The sequence below is a fragment of the Galeopterus variegatus genome, unplaced genomic scaffold, assembly GCF_000696425.1.
Source record: "Galeopterus variegatus unplaced genomic scaffold, G_variegatus-3.0.2 Scaffold2662, whole genome shotgun sequence".
Taxonomy (NCBI): domain Eukaryota; kingdom Metazoa; phylum Chordata; class Mammalia; order Dermoptera; family Cynocephalidae; genus Galeopterus; species Galeopterus variegatus.
Window position 1 is genome coordinate 322318 of NW_007728773.1, and position 20277 is coordinate 342594.

The 20277-nt window shown below is 38.0% G+C and overlaps 1 protein-coding gene and 1 pseudogene across 1 annotated transcript; one reads left to right on the forward strand and one right to left on the reverse strand.

The window, feature by feature from the left end:
• Positions 1-5337: 5337 nt before the first annotated feature.
• Positions 5338-13905, reverse strand: NABP1 (nucleic acid binding protein 1). The gene is made up of 6 exons (XM_008582524.1): positions 13387-13905; positions 12945-13083; positions 10122-10193; positions 8353-8443; positions 7845-7911; positions 5338-6669 (listed from the first exon to the last, which is right to left on the reverse strand). Exons 1-6 carry the CDS (start codon positions 13475-13477, stop codon positions 6500-6502), a joined length of 630 nt encoding a protein of 209 aa, XP_008580746.1. The 5' UTR covers positions 13478-13905; the 3' UTR covers positions 5338-6499.
• Positions 13906-19388: 5483 nt separating this feature from the next.
• On the forward strand, positions 19389-20057 carry LOC103598531 (annotated as a pseudogene).
• The last annotated feature ends 220 nt before the right edge of the window (positions 20058-20277 follow it).

Sequence of the window (20277 nt, forward strand, 5' to 3'; positions counted from 1 at the left end):
CTGAAACAGAGAAAATGATAGCAAGATCTTGGAATTTGGAATTACATTTCTGAGGGGAATGTAATTCCCCCCCCCCCCCCCCAGTGTGAGGGGACTGGGTTTGGCTGTACTCTGGCATGGTTACAGTGATAAAACTTGATGGAGAAATCTAGAGATGCCCTTGGCACATATGTCTTTTTAGTTAAGCTAAGAATGGTTTTTAAAATATCAAAAGAGTAATGGCTGCGCCATGGGTAGGGGAATTGACTTGGGAGGCCCACGACAGACGTTTCTAGAGTGATGGCAATGTTCTATTCTTGTTAGGCCTTAGAGTTAAACATAGCCTTAGTCAGGCATTTGTTAATACTCTCAAATGGACAGATTTGTGCATTTCTTTGCATATAAATTAAACTTTATACTAAAAACTGCAAAATATTGAATTCTAATGAATAGGCATATTGAAATATTTAGGGGAAAACGTACTGATGTCTGCAGTTCACTTAAAATGTATTGAAAATGGATTAATGAATGAATGGGATGGATAGACTGATGTCATAAAACAAATGCAAAGGGCAAAGTCTATGTGTTTGGTACACAAGTGTTTAGACTAAAATTGGTTCAACACCACTGTCTGTCTGAAATTTTTCATATGTTGAAAAAAGTTACCCAATGCTTAAGTTATCAGAAGCAAACAAATTACTCTGCACCTCTCGGTGCACAGCAATCCTGAGCGCTGCCACTGGGAATAGAGAATTCCTTCCAGTGTGCCCTCTGCCTTCCCCTCGGCCACTGACCTCCTTCCTCTCTGGCACAAATCTTGGCCCACAAGTCCTTCCTCTTCCTCTGCACTTTGAAAATCAGGCACTCGCCCTTGGGGCAAAGGGGAGGAGAAAAACAGCACAGGTTGCTTGGCTAGTGGCAGATCTTTGTAATAAAGACTCAACCCTACACGCTGTTATGGTGAATAGTCAGCGTTCAGTGCTTCTCTGTGCCCAAACTGTAAAAATTGTTTTTTAAAAAAAGCCACTTAATTGTAACAATTCATATAAATTGCTTGATATCTTAGATTTAAAATTATAGTTTTCTAATAATGGCATGGAGAAATAACCAGTATTTGTCTGTCTTATTTCCGTTGCTGGTGGAGAAAGTGCCTAACTTCTTGAGCCTAAGATATGGACATGTTTTGCATACACTGACTCACATAGTCCTCATAACACTGTGAGTTATTATCCTTACTTTATAATGAGGCTTAACATCATGGTGCCAATAAACAGTAGATCCAGGACTCAAACTAAGAACTCTTCAGCTCAAAACCATGGTCTTTTCACCAAAGCACATTCTTTCTAACATTTAATATAGGTTATGTTCTGCAAAACTCACATAAGAACAGCTGTAGTCATTTGGCCAGGGTTTTATAAAATACCACCAGACAAAGCAGTAAAATTTGTAAGGGCAGCTTCGCATTCTACTTCAATTGTTTTCACCAAAACACCCACCAAAAGGTATTTTGACAGTTTATGCTTCCCACTACTAATACTGACAAATTCAATGAGAACACAAAACTTGGCAACCTTTCCCACATTTTCTATAGCTTTAGGGGCAGTTCAAGGTTTAATCTGCTTAACTGAAGGAAATTCTTTTCATGTCAGTGTAGATGATCCAACTACCCCTTAATGATCTTCCATATCATGCTTAAACCATCAGACAAAAATTGTTATCCAATGGAATGTAACCTTTTCCCCCACATTTTAAACTAAGTCAGATTCCTAAACTACAGAAACTAATCACCCAGTAGATGGCACTAGTTGTGCTGACTACCCTGTTTTTACTCATTGAAGCAGTCAGCAACTTAAGTCAGAGGTCTTAGTCTCCTTCTAGGGCTGTATTCCAAAGTGAATACTAATCCCACATGTCAATCAAATCATGCCTTGCATATTACCTGTGGAAAATAGTGTAGCTGTTGATCTGTACATAACAGGATTAATGTCTATAAATGGAGAATGAAGGGTGGATTCTAGAGGTATTCTCAAGAATTTCTCATGCCTCCAGTCCCACTACTTTCCAATTTGGCCAGCGTTCCCTTTCATAACAAAGTAGGGAAAAATGACAGGAGTAAGGCAGAAAAGGTTGCAAGCACATTATTTGCTGAGACAAGCAACCCAGTCCCACTACTTTCCAATTTGGCCAGCGTTCCCTTTCATAACAAAGTAGGGAAAAATGAGAGGAGTAAGGCAGAAAAGGTTGCAAGCACATTATTTGCTGAGACAAGCAACAAAAATCTATTTCTTAAAACATTAGGGCAAAAAAGCTTATTTTCACTTTTGATATATATAGGCTCAGAAGCCATGTGACCCCACCACAGATATCTGATCTTAGCACTGATATAATTTCAGTAATTCTAATTGAACCTAATTCAAAATTTACAGTGGTCATGTCCAGAAGCCATACTCAACCTCTTATCCTGTTGGGGACTATGCTTTACCCATCAATTCTCCCCTTTGGAGACATATCTTTCTTAGTGCAATTTTATCTATTTTACAATCCAAAACAAAAGTAAAAGGAACCAAGAAAACTGTAATTTCAAAACAAAGTTAAAGAGAGATCTCAAGAGGAGAGACAAGGATCTTCAGTCTGTTTCTAGTGCAGGTCTCCCAGACCTATGTTTATAAATTCTCCTTCCAGTAGGACAGAGGAACAATCTGTACTTCTAACAGGTTCTTGCGGAGTCTTGTTGGTGGTTTGTAAACCATTCTTTGGAAGTTTTATTCAATGTGTATTCAACATATTTATTCTTTATTCACTATATGGACCAAGAAATTGGACAATGTTCAGCAGCATAAATTTTGATGGAGTAAAACAAACATGAAATTCACTTGAATTTATGGTTGGAAATGGCAATAAAGAACAGGTTTTAGAAAACACGTCCATAGCCCTTCAGTTGCAGTTAAGTGTCAACAAACTCTCGACACCCGGGCTCTACTGTAGTTCAACGTGATCATCCAAACCTTGGGTTGGTATGTTCTCAAAGCCTGAAAAATTGTGAGCTGTCTACCATGACTTTTCAAAAGGCTTACATGAAATGTCTACTAACCGAGCTTGTTAAAATGTTCGTTTTTCTTTACATCATGCTGGTTGTCACACAGTAGTAAAAAGCTCTTTGTAACATCTTTGAGTTTAATGTTAACATGGAAAAAAACGCTAAATTGTCTGGACTTGACTTTCTCTAGTCTGTCTGTCCCTTAGGTCTGTTGTGTGTGTTTTGAGAAACCACCAAGACCCTTTTAGTTCAGAAATATAGAGTAATTTGGTCACAGTATTTGGATCCAAATTCTGGTACATTCCCAGCAGAGCAAACTTCGAGGTATTTGGAGAATCTAAGTATACCTGGAAAGTAAATGCTTTTCTAGCTTCTCCCTCATGGCATAATACACCACTCACAATAGTGCTGTTTTTCAAAAGGTCTCCATTAGTTTTCTTCAGAAGCATACCTGAGGGCCAGCCCGTGGCTCACTCAGGAGAGTGTGGTGCTGATAACACCAAGGCCATGGGTTCGGATCCCATATAGGGATGGCCGGTTCACTCACTGGGTGAGTGTGGTGCTGACAACACCAAGTAAAGGGTTAAGATCCCCTTACCAGTCATCTTTTAAAAAATAAATAAAAATTTTAAAAAAAATAAAAATAATAAACAAAACAGTAATAGGGCAAGTAATCCCAGGAACAAGATTACGGTTAAGAACAGCCTTATTTGGGAACATGTTCTATGTTGATACTGCTTCACAAGGTTTCCAGCTTGTGGTCTCTAGAACCATTCCAAATATATTAGAGAAAAGGATCTTCTTAATAGTCACACACAGCCTAAAATGACTTGGAGCAAAATTCCCATCACATTTACGACACCACAAACGGGAAGTCATTTCAGTAACTAAGCTGAAATGTCAGTTCTACATAAAGTGTAAATAACTCCCACTGTGTCTTTGGATGAATGTAAGACTTGTACCTTCTGAAAAAACTTTTTAGGGCCAGTTAACCACATTTCTATACTTTAAAGAAGCTGGCCTGATGAAACTTTGATTCACTTCAGAGCTATTTTGTAGAAACGATACAGGGGACCCAATCCTAGTAGAGTGTATTTCTATACTAAATGGTTTTTGTTTTGGGTAGATGCTGTTTAAACTTATTTCAAAGTTGATAGCTGAAAGCACCAGGAAGGAGGAAAGTAGAAAACTTTCTTCCTCTGAACTTCTTGATGAGTGCTGTCCAAGTAGACTGGTAAGGCAAACACTCATTATGGATTGTAAGTCACTTTGGTTTTGGAGGCTTCCCTTAAGAAGAAAAAAATTTGTTAATAAATGATAAAAACACACAACAAGTTTAAATTATTGAGGCAAGTATCAATCACAAAAGTAAAAGCTCAAGTCTTTTTCAATTTAATCCCAATGTTGAAGGGTAACAATACTCCCTGACCTAATTCTCCATTTTTTTCCCCTACTCTTGAGGTATGATGACAACAAACATTTGACTACTTATTATGTGCTAGAAATCATTCTAATTGCTTACATGGAAATCTTAAACAACTCTGGATAGGAATACTTACTTGTTTTCACTGTTGCAGAACCTAAGGCTTAGAGAGGTTTCAACCATAGTAACTCACCCAACATCACCAATAAAGTGATAATAAGGCCAGGATTGGAAGCCCTGCAATCCACAACTGACAATATTTTAATTTTCCAAAACTGTAAAATTCTTTCTCTTAGCATCACCTTTAACACTACACTCTCCCACAAATAACTTAGTGTTATTGCTCTTACCCCTATTTAGATTTCGAAATTATATAAAACTTGTAATATATTTTTAAAAACTTTAAACCTCTGTAATCTTTCAAAATACAGTCTATCTCAATCCTTAGACAACTTCTGAGGTATTTTGAAATGTGAAAATCTGAAGAAAATATTAGTCACAAAGCCAAATTAACTGTAATCATTAATATATGAATAAAGGAAAAGCTTTTTTCTATAATACATAAACCCATTACTAAAGTACTATAGACCATAAATAAACTTGATATTATTCAGTATTTGTCTAACATTTAACACTCTTCACATTACCATGTACTGAAATATTTGTTAGATACACTGAATTAGAACAAGCAAATGATCTGGCACATATTTTTATATTCAAATGCTATGGAGTTCTCAGAATACAAAGTCTACTTAAATTACTTTGTGTTTGAGGTGGGGAAAAAAACAAAGCAGCAAATGCAGAGCTAAGTGGTCGCCAGGCTGAAGTCATCATTACAGCTGCAGTACGATACACGGGCTCTCCATTGTAAGTCATTTAAGAAGCGAAAATTGGGTAGGTCTGTTAACATTGATGCAAGTTTTATTCAAGAGATAATATTCAAGAAGAGTTGAATTCTAACAAAGGAAAAATTTACCTGTTATCCGCTCTACAGTAAAAAAGTGGAAGTGGGTACCATTTATGACACATAAATTTCACCTTTACATTTCTGAATAAAGCTGTAATGACTTCGAGAGCCATTTCTTTCCTTTTGCAAATAAGGCTATGTGAATTGTGTTTAAAAACTGACAGTACACACACATATATACACATACTCCTCAAAGTTAAGTAACCAGGATTTTCACTCCAGGCTGAGTACCTTTAAGTACCTAAGATCTATAACTTGAGACTGCATATTACATGAATTCAATTTGAATTGCCTTCTCTATTATGTTTATCACAATTGTTTTTTAAAACAGATCAATGTTTATTATGACTTTATAACTCCCTCAAATTATACCTTAATATTTAACATGGTAGTTTCAAAAAATAAATATTCAAGGCCTCAGTTTTGATAACAAATGTTAAGAACGCTGCCCTAAAATAAAGTAAATGTAGCTTTCTTCTAAAAATTATGTTACAATACAGATCACATTCAATTCCATAATTTTGATAAAGAAACTGGTTCTTTTACAATAAAATAAGAATTTAAGATGGTTTAGTCCTTGGAAAATCTTAATGGCAGTCACTCAATAAAGAAGTCAATTATTCCTGGAGTCACAAACACTCAAAAATTGCCGTTAGCGTGGACAAAAGTTTTTGTTTTTTTGGTGGTTATTGCTTTAGTTGGCAATATCTGAATTTAAGACAAAATAACATCTCTCACTAAGCCTTACGTTAAATACTACAAAATTATACAGAAGATAAAGACTCATAGAGGCTATAAAGTGATGTCTTAACTCACCCATGAAATGGGTACAAGTTTTTTAGAAGATACCCAACAAACTTTTTGCTCTAAAAATAAATGGCCCTACTTTTCAGTGTTCCCATTCTTGAATAAGAGACTTGAGCAGCTTAACAGTTTTGCTATAAAAACAAACCACTCATCTTAACAAACAAAAAATGTAAAAGAAAACCAATAAAGGACATACTACGTTTCACAGTTAACGATAAATAAAAGTGCAGTAAGTGTTCAAGTAGGGTGTGTAGTTTAAAAACTACATGTGAGTATTTGGCATAGGTCATCTTTTAAAGGATCTCCAAGGGTCCCTGCCATTACTTATTGTGGTCATGACTGTTTGATTATTAGCTGTTCCTGGTAGCTGTGGATTTATAGGTCCCCGGCCATTGCTTCTACCACCATATGAAAATTGATATCCCCTTGATTCAGGGCCACTTTGAACACCGCTTCCTAAAAGAGAATACAAAAATTCATCACTACTTTCAGAAGTAGTCTACAACAATTTATAGAAATATACCTATTTGAAGTTCCAACACATGCTATTAATGCTTATAAACAATATTAGGGGAAATAAAGACCTTTATTTTTATAATGGGGAAAAAAAAAAAAAAAAACCTCAGTGTGGGTTCTACATTTTCTCCAAATGTATTATTCCTGTAAGTACATTAACTAGATGCTGTATTAATAGAGAAAAAAAGGCCAACTTGGGCAAGAAAATTAGAAATTCACAGAGTGGAAAAAAGCATAGATATGCACTGCCTATACTCTAACAGAAAAGGCAAAATAGTGTTTGAATACTGGCATTTGGTTCAAATATGATTTGTGATTCAAACAACGTAGTTCTAACATTTTTTAGGCAAAGACAACAAAGTATCACATAATATGATGATGATCAGTTGTGCCAAAACATGTGGCCACCAGATCAAAGAAAACACCAGACACCCAAATGAACTCCAGTCACTAAAGACTTTCCCTCGGTTACTTAAGAATAAAGACTTTAAAAGACCTTCCGCAACACTGCATTAAAATCACATTTGGGCTAATCTTTTAAAGAGGCAGCTACCAGCATGTGAAAAATTAAGATGAGCTATCACTGTAAAGATAGAAGGCTTTTAGTGCACCAAAATAACCAGTAATTCTGCATCTATTGTAAATAATCACTAGATTACAGAAATTTTATACAAATAAATGGAAAAATAACATAAGACCTCTTCACAGATATCACGAAAACTTAGATTTCTCATTATCGGTCAATGTTCACCTTGCTATTCCCAGTTAACTGGCCAAATGCTTATATATAAAACATGCTTAATAAATTGGCTTATGAGTAACTGCTTTCTAGAAAATCAGTTATTTGGGGTTTCCGTTTACTAGTAGTTCACTCTACTAGTAGTTTATGCCTCAAAACATTTTTTCCCCTGTAATTTTTCATAACTCCCTTAACTCTTACACCTGATCACAAATAGCAAAAAAAAAAAAAAATCTTACCCACTGGTCCAAATGTACCTGTACCCATATTACTATTCATGGAATTACTCTTCTGTTCACTGTATGCCTGTAATTTTTCATAACTCCCTTAACTCTTACACCTGATCACAAATAGCAAAAAAAAAAAAAAAACTTACCCACTGGTCCAAATGTACCTGTACCCATATTACTATTCATGGAATTACTCTTCTGTTCACTGTATGCCTAAAAAAAAGTTTTTAATCAAATGATTAAAATATAACACATTTGTATTATTATAACATTATTATATCCATTCTTTTATTTTAATTTTAAGGTTTTGGGGATTTTTTTAGTTTTAACAACAATTTTTTTCAGATTTGTCCAAGTCCATTCAATGTTAAAATATTCAGGAATGTTTAAACATTTCATAGCCTCTATTACATCCTATTATATTTCCTGCTATTACTCCCAACCCTGCAAAGTGCTAAATGGCATATATATCTGGTACTCGTATATGATACTACAGACATATATGTATAGACTCACAAAACATATACAATAAAAATTAGTTTAAATATTCTTTTTTAAATTCTCTTCATTATTCTCTGGCTATCACAAGGTTAGCCTACTCATAGAATTAGAGTACAAAGTCAAAATTAGTCCAATCATAAAAATATACCATACATTTGGATGAATTACTCCTTTGTTCTGCTGTCCTCGATAATCTGGGTTAGGCTCACTGAAATTTGGCACTTCTGAATAAACCATACAAAATCTGAAATAAAATAAAGGACAAGTTAAATGACTTCTAAAATAATGTTTCTTAACATCCCTAACTTATAGGAATGAAGAAACTAGATGTCACGTGAATTAACTAATACCAACAAGCTAACTATTCATTTACAACAAAACTTCCTAAATGATCATGCCCTATAAAATATCAAATATGTGACTCTCTACAACACATAAAACATTCTATTTTATATTTGAATTCTTCTGTATACTGCAAAAAATAAATCATGTAAAAGATCAAGGACACAGAAACAAATCTTTGTCCTGTTTTTCCACACAGACTGATGTTAGTGAACCATGTTTAGGTTTCCAGAGTAGTTTCTCCAGCAGTGGTGATGGACTTGAACTGATCCATTCACGCACACTCACCCAGTCCCTCTTTTGACCAGTCACTGTGAATCTCCAAGATAATCATTTAAGGTTAAGAGTGGCTTCTAGGTGATAAAGACAGTCAACTGGCTATCAAGCTACCAGTTTATCCCACTGCTTCTTATAAGTTGACTATATGGTGTGTACTAACATTACACATAAGCATTTTCTTAGCTCCTCACTCCACAAAAAAGAAATCAGTTTTGGTAAATCCTAGACTGATGCTGACAAAGAGCAGTCATTAAGAATTGAGTGATCTCCAGTGGCTCTTCACATAACTGATCTCCATTATTATAAACACTCTGTATACAGGAAGGTTAGGACAGAATCCTGAACCTTTCAGTAATACTGACCCTAAGACCTTTCAAAACACATAGCTCTAATTCTACTACTCCAAGTACTAAGTGAATCTAATCTTCCTTCCAGTGAAGGCAAAGTGTTAGATCAGTTTCTGAGTTTTTAAAAGCTAGCAAGATTGCTTTTTCTTTTTTTCCCCTTTCATTATTAACAACAGGTTCTCCAAACAAAGTATCTCATCCTCTCAGTGTGGAAAACTTTTCCTTTTTTTGGTGCCATTTGTGGCTTCTCTCTTTAAAAATCCTCCAATTTGACGGGTGTTAAGTAGATGTCTGAGCATTAACCAAATAGAATGGACTAATGAATTGACTCATTGTCTATACCATACTTTATGAGTACAACCCAAATGTCTAGGCTAGCATGGAGGCTGAATTACCTTTACACCCTTAGAGAGGATGCTTCCTCCGGGTCAGGGTTGAGATCATTACCAGAGTAGTATATGGAAGCTCGCATTGCGGCTGCCTGCACCGTACCTAGACTGTGAATAAAGAGGACTTCAGTTGCTGCAAGTCCTTATAACGTGAGTACAAATTCACTCATAAACAGAGAAAAAGAAAATTTAAACGTATGGCCTGAAACTCATACCTAGCTTATTTGACAAATCATTAGAAGAGAGAATTTACTTCAAATGGCACTTTGACACCTTAAAGATGCACATTTCGAAAGCCTACAGAAATGGTCCCACTGGGGCTGGTCTCAACTGCAGCTTCTTACTGCTCTTTGCCAGGAAAAACTGACATTCTCAACCACAGGAAACAGTAATGATGGATGTTAAACTACTACATACAAGTTATTTTTTCAGTTAAGCTGCCAAAGGCATTCAGTTTACCAGTCAAAAAGAGCCAAGGAAGAGGTTTATAGTCTATACCTACCAATTATTCTGTAGATATTATTTGTAATTTATTCAATTACATGAAAAGCATTTTAATACTTACTCCCCAATTTTTTGAAGTTCACCACCCCTTCCAGTATAAAGTGTCAGACATCCTTTCCACATGGATGCATACCTAGAGAGAAAAGAAACATTAGTTTTACAGAAATACATATATTTCAATTTGAAACAAGTAATCTTCACATTGCATTTTTTTGTATTGGGGTAGAAATGGGGATCAAGCCCTTTCTCTGTCTACCACAGTAAATCAAATACAATAAGTCTGTGATTAACTTGTTACTTACTAAGGAATAATACAAAGAAGACTCTACTGTCAAATTTTGACATAATTATCTATTAACAGAAATCAGAAAAAACAAAAGCAAACTATATATATATATATATATATATATATCATATCTATGTATAGTTTGTAAAGCATTGTTATACCATAGATGAGTAAATCTTCAGTCAATTAACAAAGGAAGAGCTTTTAATTGCAGAAATTTAAACAAATTATTTTTCAGCCACAGGATATATAAAATCAACACCCTAGTGTTTACATTTACATTCATTTACATGGCCTACTCAGATACTGATATAAGTTTTTCTCCTGCTCCATAAAAAACACAGGGTCCCCAAGCTGCTGAAGATTTGAAAGAATTTAATCAAGGTGCTAAAAATCTAGGTCACAAATCTTTCAACTATCTGCCTTTCAAAATTTGCAATTTTTAATACCAACCTGGCTGAACAATTTTGAATGTACATGGCATCATTAAATAATACTAAATACAAATCTAAGAAAACTGTAAATTAATCAATATTATAAAAGCAATCCAAGGTTTGCTTTTCAATGGTACTTTGTACAACTATTATGATAACATCATGACTTATAACCAAACACTGTTTAACCAAATATACTGATAGTTCATCTTTTAATATAGGTTAATAAAAATCTTCTAGTTTCAGGGCCGGCCCGTGGCTCACTTGGGAGTGTGGTACTGATAGCACCAAGGCCACGGGTACGGATCCCTACATAGGGATGGCCGGTTGGCTCACTTGGGAGAGCGTGGTGCTGACAACACCAAGTCAAGGGTTAAGATTCCCTTACCCGTCATCTTTAAAAAAAAAAAAAAAAAAAATCTGCTAGTTTCACATTATACAATTCTCTCCATTTTAATAAGGTTTATTTATTAAAGACTCCAACACTCAGGTTATGCAGAGTGCCTTAGGAAACGGTGTATTAACATTTCACGTACTAAAGTAAAAATTAATGCACATTTTGAGGAAAAATTTGAACAGTTACAATTAAAACACTTAACTTTCACTTGCTTAAGGATAAAGAACAGAGATCAAGTTTGCAGAGTTTTCCGACAAACATGTCAATATTCAAACCAACCATTACTTAGGTGTTAGGAATGCCTTACCTCAAAAGCTAGATTCAACCAGAATATAAGGGCCTTACAATGCGCCACACTCCAAGCTGAGTGTATTACTTTAGTAAGTTATAATTATTCCCATTTTACAGAAGAGGAAGCTAAAGCGTGAGGTGTAATAAGTTCTCACCATCACACCGAAGTAGTAAACAAAGCTTCTTTAGCTTTGAATTTTCCTTTAAATTGCACTCCTTGGTAATTGTGCTTCTTAAAATTCCATAGGAAATACAACTACTGCGTTTAATCTTCCAACAATTTTTTTTAATGAAAATGTCTATCAATGTGACTACAAAATATGAAATATTTGAAATGAGATGCTGTTTTCAGCATATAAAATACTTTTAATCATTGGATGAAAGATATTTCAGGAGCCAAAAAACTTCAATTACGCAAATCCTCACCACATCCTCCCCAGTAGCTCTCTTTTCCATAAGTTAAAGATGTGGAAATTTAAGACATTAATGTCATAATGAGTCAGTGTGTGAGAATAAAATGTCTAAGTCCTGACTCTCACTTCCTGCTTTGATGATACTCTACCTCACTTCCTGAAGATGTTGTAAGGCCAAAATGCTATAAGTTCCTACGCTCAGGACACTCCAATATTTCTCTAAGGTTCTATTTATTAGGCCAACATCAATCTCCACCTACTTTTCTTGCAGCTATGATTGATAAATTATTAAAATTCTATTGATCACAAAAGCTTCTACATTGCATTTTCAAGATCCTTTTCTGACCTTTTATCCTAAGATAAAAATTTGGTAAATTTTTAAAAGCAGTCCCCCCCCCCAAAAAAAAACCCCAAAAACATTGTGCTAAATTATTATCTTTTAAAGCCACCAATCTGCCAGACTCTTTTGGATGGAGGTATCATAGATGTCTTTCTGCCAGACATTTTCTGTGTATCATTTTGGTTTTTGTCCAACACTGACCTTACAACAGAAAACAAAAGAAATGATTTTCGAAAATTAGCCTTCCAGATATTGTAAACTTCCCCTCTTAAATTTCTTCAAGTACAAATTTGACATAACACAGAAAATGCTAAATTCCCCAACAATTTTAACTTATGTCCGTTTCCTCTAAATAATATAAGTACAAGTAAAATATTAGCAGGATTTCAAGTCCAACTGAGTGACAACCATACTAAATTAATTAACTTATGAAAAAGAGAAAATATGGACTACATGAAACTACTAAAAAAACTCAGTGACTCCCAGAGTAGTATTTTAAAATACACTTAACCTGTAAACCAGGAGGCGAGGGTGGATTAATCGCCTGAAACAGACTGCTTCTAACTGCGAAGGTGTGTGACATCCCTGCCCACCAAAGTTAACACCAAAGGGGCTCAAAACTCCTCGGAATGGCCCACGAAAAACACACGGAACTTGCCAGGATCCCGGGAGTAAGCCAATTCTGCAAACTCTCACTTCTCCCCCACTTTTATGCACACCTACCCTCTGGTTAACCGAATAATATCCCCTGGCTGTATAAGACCTCCGATCTCGTCCCACACGGAAATAGTGATGCTGCCCGTTTTATCTGCTACTTTGCACGATCTCACTTCATGGCCGTCTTTAGTTTTGGTCACGCGTCCTGTAAAGATTTAAAAATCAAAAGGCGGGAGGTGTGTGTTAGATAACGAGGACGTCCACAAAGGCTAATTCCTCCTCCGGTATTTTACTACATCTGGAAGGTGGGAAAAGGTCAAACCTGGGGTTCTCACCACAGGTAGAATCCGAGCTCCGGCGGGGGGCACTGGAGCCACGTGGGTGGGGGAGGGGGAGAGTAGGGGGAGGGGAAAGGAAGGCGAGGGGAACCCCGGCTCGCGGTAAAGGCGCCTCTCTCCAGCCCCAGGACGCACAGGGGGCGGTGGAGTGGGCTGCGGACCCCACTTACCTATCTCCAAGACAATAAAGACGACATTTAAGTTTTTCAGTCCGGGCTTAATATCTTTTATAAAAAGAGGTGGGTCGTTGACCCCATTCATATTGAGGCAGGTGCGGCTACGGCTGCGAAGACACGGGTGGGCAGGGCGGGGACAAAACTCCCCCCAGGGGGCCAGGGGCGAGAACGCAGGGGCGACCTTGGGCGGGGGTGGCGAGACTTCGAAAGGACAGATTAGTCAGGGACCAGGGAAACCAGCCCGGACGGCACTGAGCCTAAAAAATGAAAAAAGAGAGAAAAAAAAAAGCACACACAAGTTCAAAAGAAAAAACGACAAACCACTTCGCACACCAACCCCACTCCCAACCGGGCGACAGTAAAGCAAGCGTGCGAACTGTCCCGTTCTTTGGATAAAAGGAAGAAAAAAAAAAGGTAACGAGGGGACACCTCTGCCCTCTAGACCCGCGCGCACACACACACACACGGGCGCGCGCCCAGTCTGTCCCGGGCGCCCAGAAGGGACCGGCCGTGACAGGGAATCACGAGCGGAGACAGCACAACCTCAAACCAAGAACCCAAACAGCGACTGGCGGCGAACGCGCCCTGGCGCCTGCTGAACCCTCGGGCTGCCCCGCCCCTTGTGACGTCACGCGGCGTCGGCACGCCCGCCGACACGCCCAGCTGGTACGGGGGAGGGGAAGCGAAGGGGCGGAAGCCAACAGACGGCGCCGGAGCAGACTCCTTCCCTCCTCCCCTTCCAATTCGCCCTCGGCCCCGCCCCGCCCCGCCCGCGCTCCTCCCACTTTGGCCGTCGGGGAGCAGCGTCAGGTCTGCCCGGAGTCGTCTTCCTGCTGCCGGCTCTGCCTAGCAACTTCAGGGTTTACTTACCTACTTTTCCCCGCAGCGTTCGGTCCCCCACCGCTGCCCTTTACTCCCGTGGTCACGGTCGAGTTTAGGACCCAATGGGTACGTGTGCAATTGAGTAAGAGCAGGGCAGGGGAAAAGGTGGCTGGTCCGAGACCAAGGAAAAACAAGCTGGGATGGTGAACGAGTCTGTGGCTGCAAGCCTCGAATTTGGGGACCAGAAGGGAACTTGGAGATAATTCAGTCGCCTCATTTTAGGCATATTTAAGTAGAGATCCAGAAAGATGAGGAAGTTTGCTGAAGGTCACCCAGCAACTTGTGAGCGGGCAGGACTGCAAAACGTCATCCGACCTGGTCTTCCACTTTTCTCTCTGATACTATTAAGCAAATAGACGAGTAAAGTTCCTTTGCAGACTTCTCGTTTTCCGTACTCCTCCCCTCTCAGATTTACACCCCTTTTCCATTTTGCTTTTCTTCCTTTACTTTGCACTTGTTTTTATGCACGTAAAAGGAATAAATCATATGACAGCGGTGGGAAATCCTGGAACATTATAATCTGAAAAAAAAAAAGATGAATAAAGTTGTCTTTATGTCTTTTAGTGAAAAGAGCATGCGTTTTAAAATCAAACCCGGGCCTGAACTATTTACTAGTTGTATGACTTTTAAGACAATTGGTTAAGCTTCCTAGCCATGATTTAATTATCTGAAAAATGAAATGAGGATTCCACCTCACAGAGAATTGAATGGGATTATAAGTAAATTGTCCAAATAATTCTTAGCAAATAGTAGATAATATTTTTCCCTTGCCAATTTTCTGTTACTAAAGAAAAGATAATAATAGCTTAAATTGTGATAACTTAATCCTTTCGTCAATATGTGGTTGAGTGTTAATTTTTTGTTTGTTTTTTTTTGGGGGGGGGGCGTTGTGGATGGCGGGGAAGGGTATCCAAACCCTCAACCCTGGTGTTACAGGATGGCACTCAACTGATTAAATCGGCCAGCCCTGTTCCTTTTTTATTTTCACCCCAGCTGACCATAAGGGGGTCCCAACTGGTGACCTTGGTGTTATAAGGCTGTGCTCTAACCAACTAAGCTAACCAGCCAGCCCTGGTTAGTGCTAATTTTAATCCCCATTTTATAGATCATGAAGTTCACCAGAGGCTACATAGCTAGCAAATGGCCAAACTGTGTCTTGAATGTAGACAATCTAGCCAGTGAGCGGGAGCCGGTCTGTACGTGGGATCCAAACCCTCGGACGGGAGCGCCGCCGCGCTTCCCAAGCGGCACACTATCCAGTGCGCCACCGGGCCGGCCCCTTACTGAGGGATTTTTAAAGAGGTGATTGAGGAAATGGAACATGGCAAATGAAAAGCAGGAAGGAGGGGGACGTGAGCCACAGGAGCTCCATGCAAGGAGCCAGGTGTAAGGTCTCGCCAAGGCTCCCTCTGATTTCTGCTCCTGGTCCTTGGTGTTATCTTCGGGTCCTGCTGGAGGAGTGAAATCAGCATAGCTTTACTGATGTCTTCCTTGGTTTCTCAAGGTCTGGATAGTACGTGCCTTGTAGTAAGTCTGCAGCTCCAGGCTGACTAGAAAACAACTTTACATTTATGTAAATAATGTCATCTTGCCCAAAACCAAGGTTCAAACTATCACATAACTATGGGAAAAGAAGGAACTCGGAGAAATGCACAATAAGAAAAAAACTGTGTCTTTTAAAAATTTCCTGCAGCCAAGGCAGTTTTAGGTCCCAATGTAGCTTCAGTCTTGCTCACTCTAACACGTGTAGAGATGTTGCTTAGTGAGATCCAGTATAATACAAAAGGGCGTCCATTAGAATCCTGTACATAGAAAGTTCCATTTATCTGTGTCCTCATTGGTAAAGGTTTTCCTACAAATTTTGCCCAGCACCCGGTACCTATACTCACTCCCAGGTTTTAGTTTCCAGGATTACCAAGATCACTTTCACTTTGCACTATCCATCTATTTAAAAGTATTACAACATCAATAGGACAACTCACCAAGTACCATTTGATATAGACATCCTGTATGGTGAAACTAACAATAAAAAAAAATAACAAGAACAACAGTGTTCTTAAAAAAAAACAGCCAGTTGTTTTTTTTTTTTTTTTTTTTTGGAAGCTGTCTGGTAAGGGGATCTGAACTCTAGATCTTGGTGTTATCAACACCATGTTCTAACCAATTGAGCCATCTTTTCTTATCTTATTAAAAAGATTTAACCAAAAGACTCAGAAGTAATGTTTAGTAATGATTGCAACAATAGCCACACAAATCATCCCTATAATAATGTAAACTAACCTTATTCAGCCAGTTGTATGTGCCAGGCATTTGCTATGTGCCAGGCATTTTATACATATAAGCACTTTACACTTAATACACTACTTAATAATTAATATATATAAAGTGATTGTTCTCATTTTATATAAGTTATGGATCTGGGATTTAAAAACAACTGTCTGTTATATGCAATAACTTTTTCTACAAACCAGGTTATTTGCCCTAAAAAAAATTTCTTTAGTTATCTAAATAGGTAATTGGATTTTCTGAAGGCTTTGTAGTTCACGGTGATAAGTGCAGTAACTTTATCTTATCCCCAGTGTCTGATTGTGTGGGGGTAGTGAAATCTGCTTCTGAGGACTAACTTCATAGTTTTCCCTGTGAAGAAATGCATCCCTAACTCAGCTACATTATCTTATCAATGATAGAGTGAGTAACTTTGGCTTCTGTGTTCTGAAAAGCTTCTTTCAATTGTATCATACCTATAAACAGCTGCTTCGATTTATTGTTTATTCAAATGAAAAAAATATATTATTGGCAACTGAACGAATTAGAGACTAATATAACAACACATTTCTTTATTGGTGGAAGATTTATCTAATTGGAGTATATACCATGGTCCTTGTACTTAAAGCAATATTGTAGAAAAAGCTACAAATCACATGTACAAAGAGTACCTGAGAAGAAGGCTTTCATACTGTCAAAAGTTATTCTCATCCTGCATATCTAGATACTTCAAAAAGGGTTACTTGCTACTGTTTGCTGATGTTTCTCAATGTCCTATGAAATAAACAAACAGTTAAAAAAAAAAAAAAAGGCTTGCCCAGTGCTGTGGGTTGAATGTGTCCCTCAAAGGTTCATGTATTGGAGATTTGGTCTCCATTGTAACAGTGTTAAGAAGGTGGGAGGGCTGGCCAGTTAGCTCACTTGGTTAGAGCATGGTAATGATAACACCAAGGTCAAGGGTTGGGATCCCTATACTGACAAAAAAAAAAAAACAAGAACAAGGCCCTCACCAGATGTCTTCCCTGGACCATAAGAAATTAATTTCATTTCTTTATAAATTACTCAGTTACTGGTATTCTTTTATAAGCAACAGAAATGGACTAATATACCCAGTTTCAGAGCCCTATTCCTTAACATGCCCTACAAGAAGTATGTGACAGTTTCCCCTAACATTGTCCCTGACACATGTTGGAGTAAGGGGCTTGACAACTCTTTACAGTAGTCTGATTTACTATCATGACTTCTCTATAATAAAAATAGATTCCTTTTCTTATTTTGGAGCATTATCAAGTTCACACACATGCATACACACACACACACACATACCAGTAAGTTTGTGGGGAGAAATAGTAAATTCTTCCTTATAAACCCCTAGTTAAGAGTATTTCCCATATGAACATAAAGTGTCCCAGTTGGAAGTATACGTACACATAATATCCCTAACCCCTTTGTTTTGTAGATGAAAAATTATAAGCCAAGAGATGTTAACAAGATTGCCACCTATGGCTCCTAGTGAATTAATGGATTTCAGTCATAATCACCAAAGGCTGCTAATATCATAAAAAGAGGAACAACAGGTTCAAAACAATTGAATCAGAACTTCCCAAGGTGAGACTCGGACATCAACATATTTTAAAACTCTCCAGGTAATTACAATGTGAGCCCAAGTCTGAGAATCACAGCAGATTAAGAGATTTTTTTCCCAGAATAATTTTGTTTTTCACATACCAATTAATATTCTGGAACATTATTTCCTTTGTACTAAATAAGAAAATACTGCATTGATAAATTTCTAGTAGTGAAATTACTGAGTACACATTTAAGACTTCTGATATATCTTATCAAATTACATTTTAGAAAATTTGAGGAGATATATACTCCCATTTGCCCTTTGTATGTGCATTAAACATAACTTATTAATTTATTCAACAAATTTTTATTGAACAACTGCTATGTGCCAGCACTGGGGCTGTGTCAGTGAAAAATAATGTAAAGATCCTTGACTTGATGGAACTTACATTCTTAGGGAGAAGACAGACAATAAAATAAATAAGTAAAATTACATAATATACTGGAAAATGATGCATACTAAGGTGAAAAATAAAGCAAGGGAGGGGACAGGGATTTAGCAGACAGGGCTGCAGAGAGTGGTCAGGGAAAGTGATATTTGAGTAAAGACACAAAGGAGGGGAGGGAAGCTGAATATCTGGGGTAAGTCACGCCAGACAGAGGTGGAGCCATTGAAAAGGCCCAAACATGTCTGGCTTTTTCCAGGAACAATGAGAAAGCTGCTGTGACTGAAGAAGGGAGCAAGGAGAGCAAGTCTAGAAGGTGAGGAGGAGAACTTTGTGCAGACTTTGACTTTTACTCTGAGACAGGAATCTATTGGATTGTTTTGAGCAGAGCTGACATACCAACCTGATTTAACAAGGTCATTCTGGGTGGAGAACAAAAGGATCAAGGGAGGAAGCAGGAAAATCAGTGATAAGGATCGAATTATTTCCCCCAAGTTTTATGTATTAGAAGATGAATTCCTGGGCCAGCCCGGTGGCGCGCTGGAGAGTGCACCGCTTGGGAGCACGGCGGCGCTCCCGCCGTGGGTTCAGATCCCTTGTGGAGACTGGTTCCCGCTCACTGGCTGAGCGCAGTGTGGGTGCAACACCGAGGGTTGCAATCTCGTTGCCGGTCCCCGGTGTGGGCGCGACACCGAGCCGGTCAGTAAAAAAGACAAAAAGGAAAAAAAAAAAAAAGAAGATGAATTCCCACTGTGACTGTTGAGGGTGGGAAGTCCTATTATGATAATTGAAAGGTGGGGCCTTTGGGAGGTGATTAAGTTGGCGGTTTACACCATGGAGAAGCGGGACAACCGGTGGTATATACCTAGAAATGCAATTCCTGGATCATATGGCCTATATGAACCCAATAGCAATGGCCAGATCAAGGGGTCTAATGCATTCCTCATGGCCAACAATCCAGGATTATCTGAATCGCCCAAGGTCTACCTGGGAAGAAATGAAAGAGCAACTAGGAAAGAAAAGAAAAGGCCCTAAGGCTGTGGCTGAATTTGAAGAAAAAGTAAATGAGAAGTGGAAGAAAGAACTAGGAAAACACAGGGAGAAATTAAGTGGAAGTGAGAGCTTACCCCCCCCCCAAAAAAAAAATACAGAGGAAGAAAAACGAAAAGACAAAGTCTGGTAGCTATTCCTCTTCTTCATCAAGCTTTGATTCTTCCACCAGTTCTTCAGATTCTGAAGATGAGGATAAGAAACAATGAAAAAGGAGAAAGAAAAAGAAGAATGATTTACATAAATCTTCTGCAAGCTCCACTTGGGAAACTGAATCAGTGAGGACAGCTTAAGGAAGGAAAAGAAGTCGAAGAATGCAACTGAGAAAGATAAGGATGTTAAAGGTCTCAGCAGAAAAAGAAAGATGTATCCTGAAGGTAAACTTGATCATCTGAGTCTTCATCAGAATTAGATTATATTGAGGAGAAAAAGAAAAAAGAAAAGAAAAAGCATAAGAAACAGTAAAAAGAAGAAAAAGAAGGCTGCTAAGTTCAGGTTCTGATTCACGAACATTAAGAAAAATCAGGACCCCCTTCTAAAGAAAGTGCAATGTCTAAGGAAATTTCAGCTGTAAAAATCAGGACATAATTACTACATGCATGAATTTTCTTGTTTTTACAATTATTCCTGGACTATCATTCAGTAGCCACTTGAAAGAAAGTGAGCCAAAATG

Excerpts from the sequence above, each read along its gene's own strand:
- NABP1 (XM_008582524.1), bottom strand. The coding sequence starts at position 13,477 with ATGAATGGGGTCAACGACCCACCTCTTTTTATAAAAGATATTAAGCCC. Across the intron at positions 7,912-8,352 it reads AAGGAGTAATTCATCCAAAT|GCATACAGTGAACAGAAGAG; the intron begins GTATGGTATATT and ends ACTTTTTTTTAG. Across the intron at positions 6,670-7,844 it reads AGGTACATTTGGACCAGTGG|GAAGCGGTGTTCAAAGTGGC; the intron begins GTAAGTTTTTTT and ends ATTCTCTTTTAG.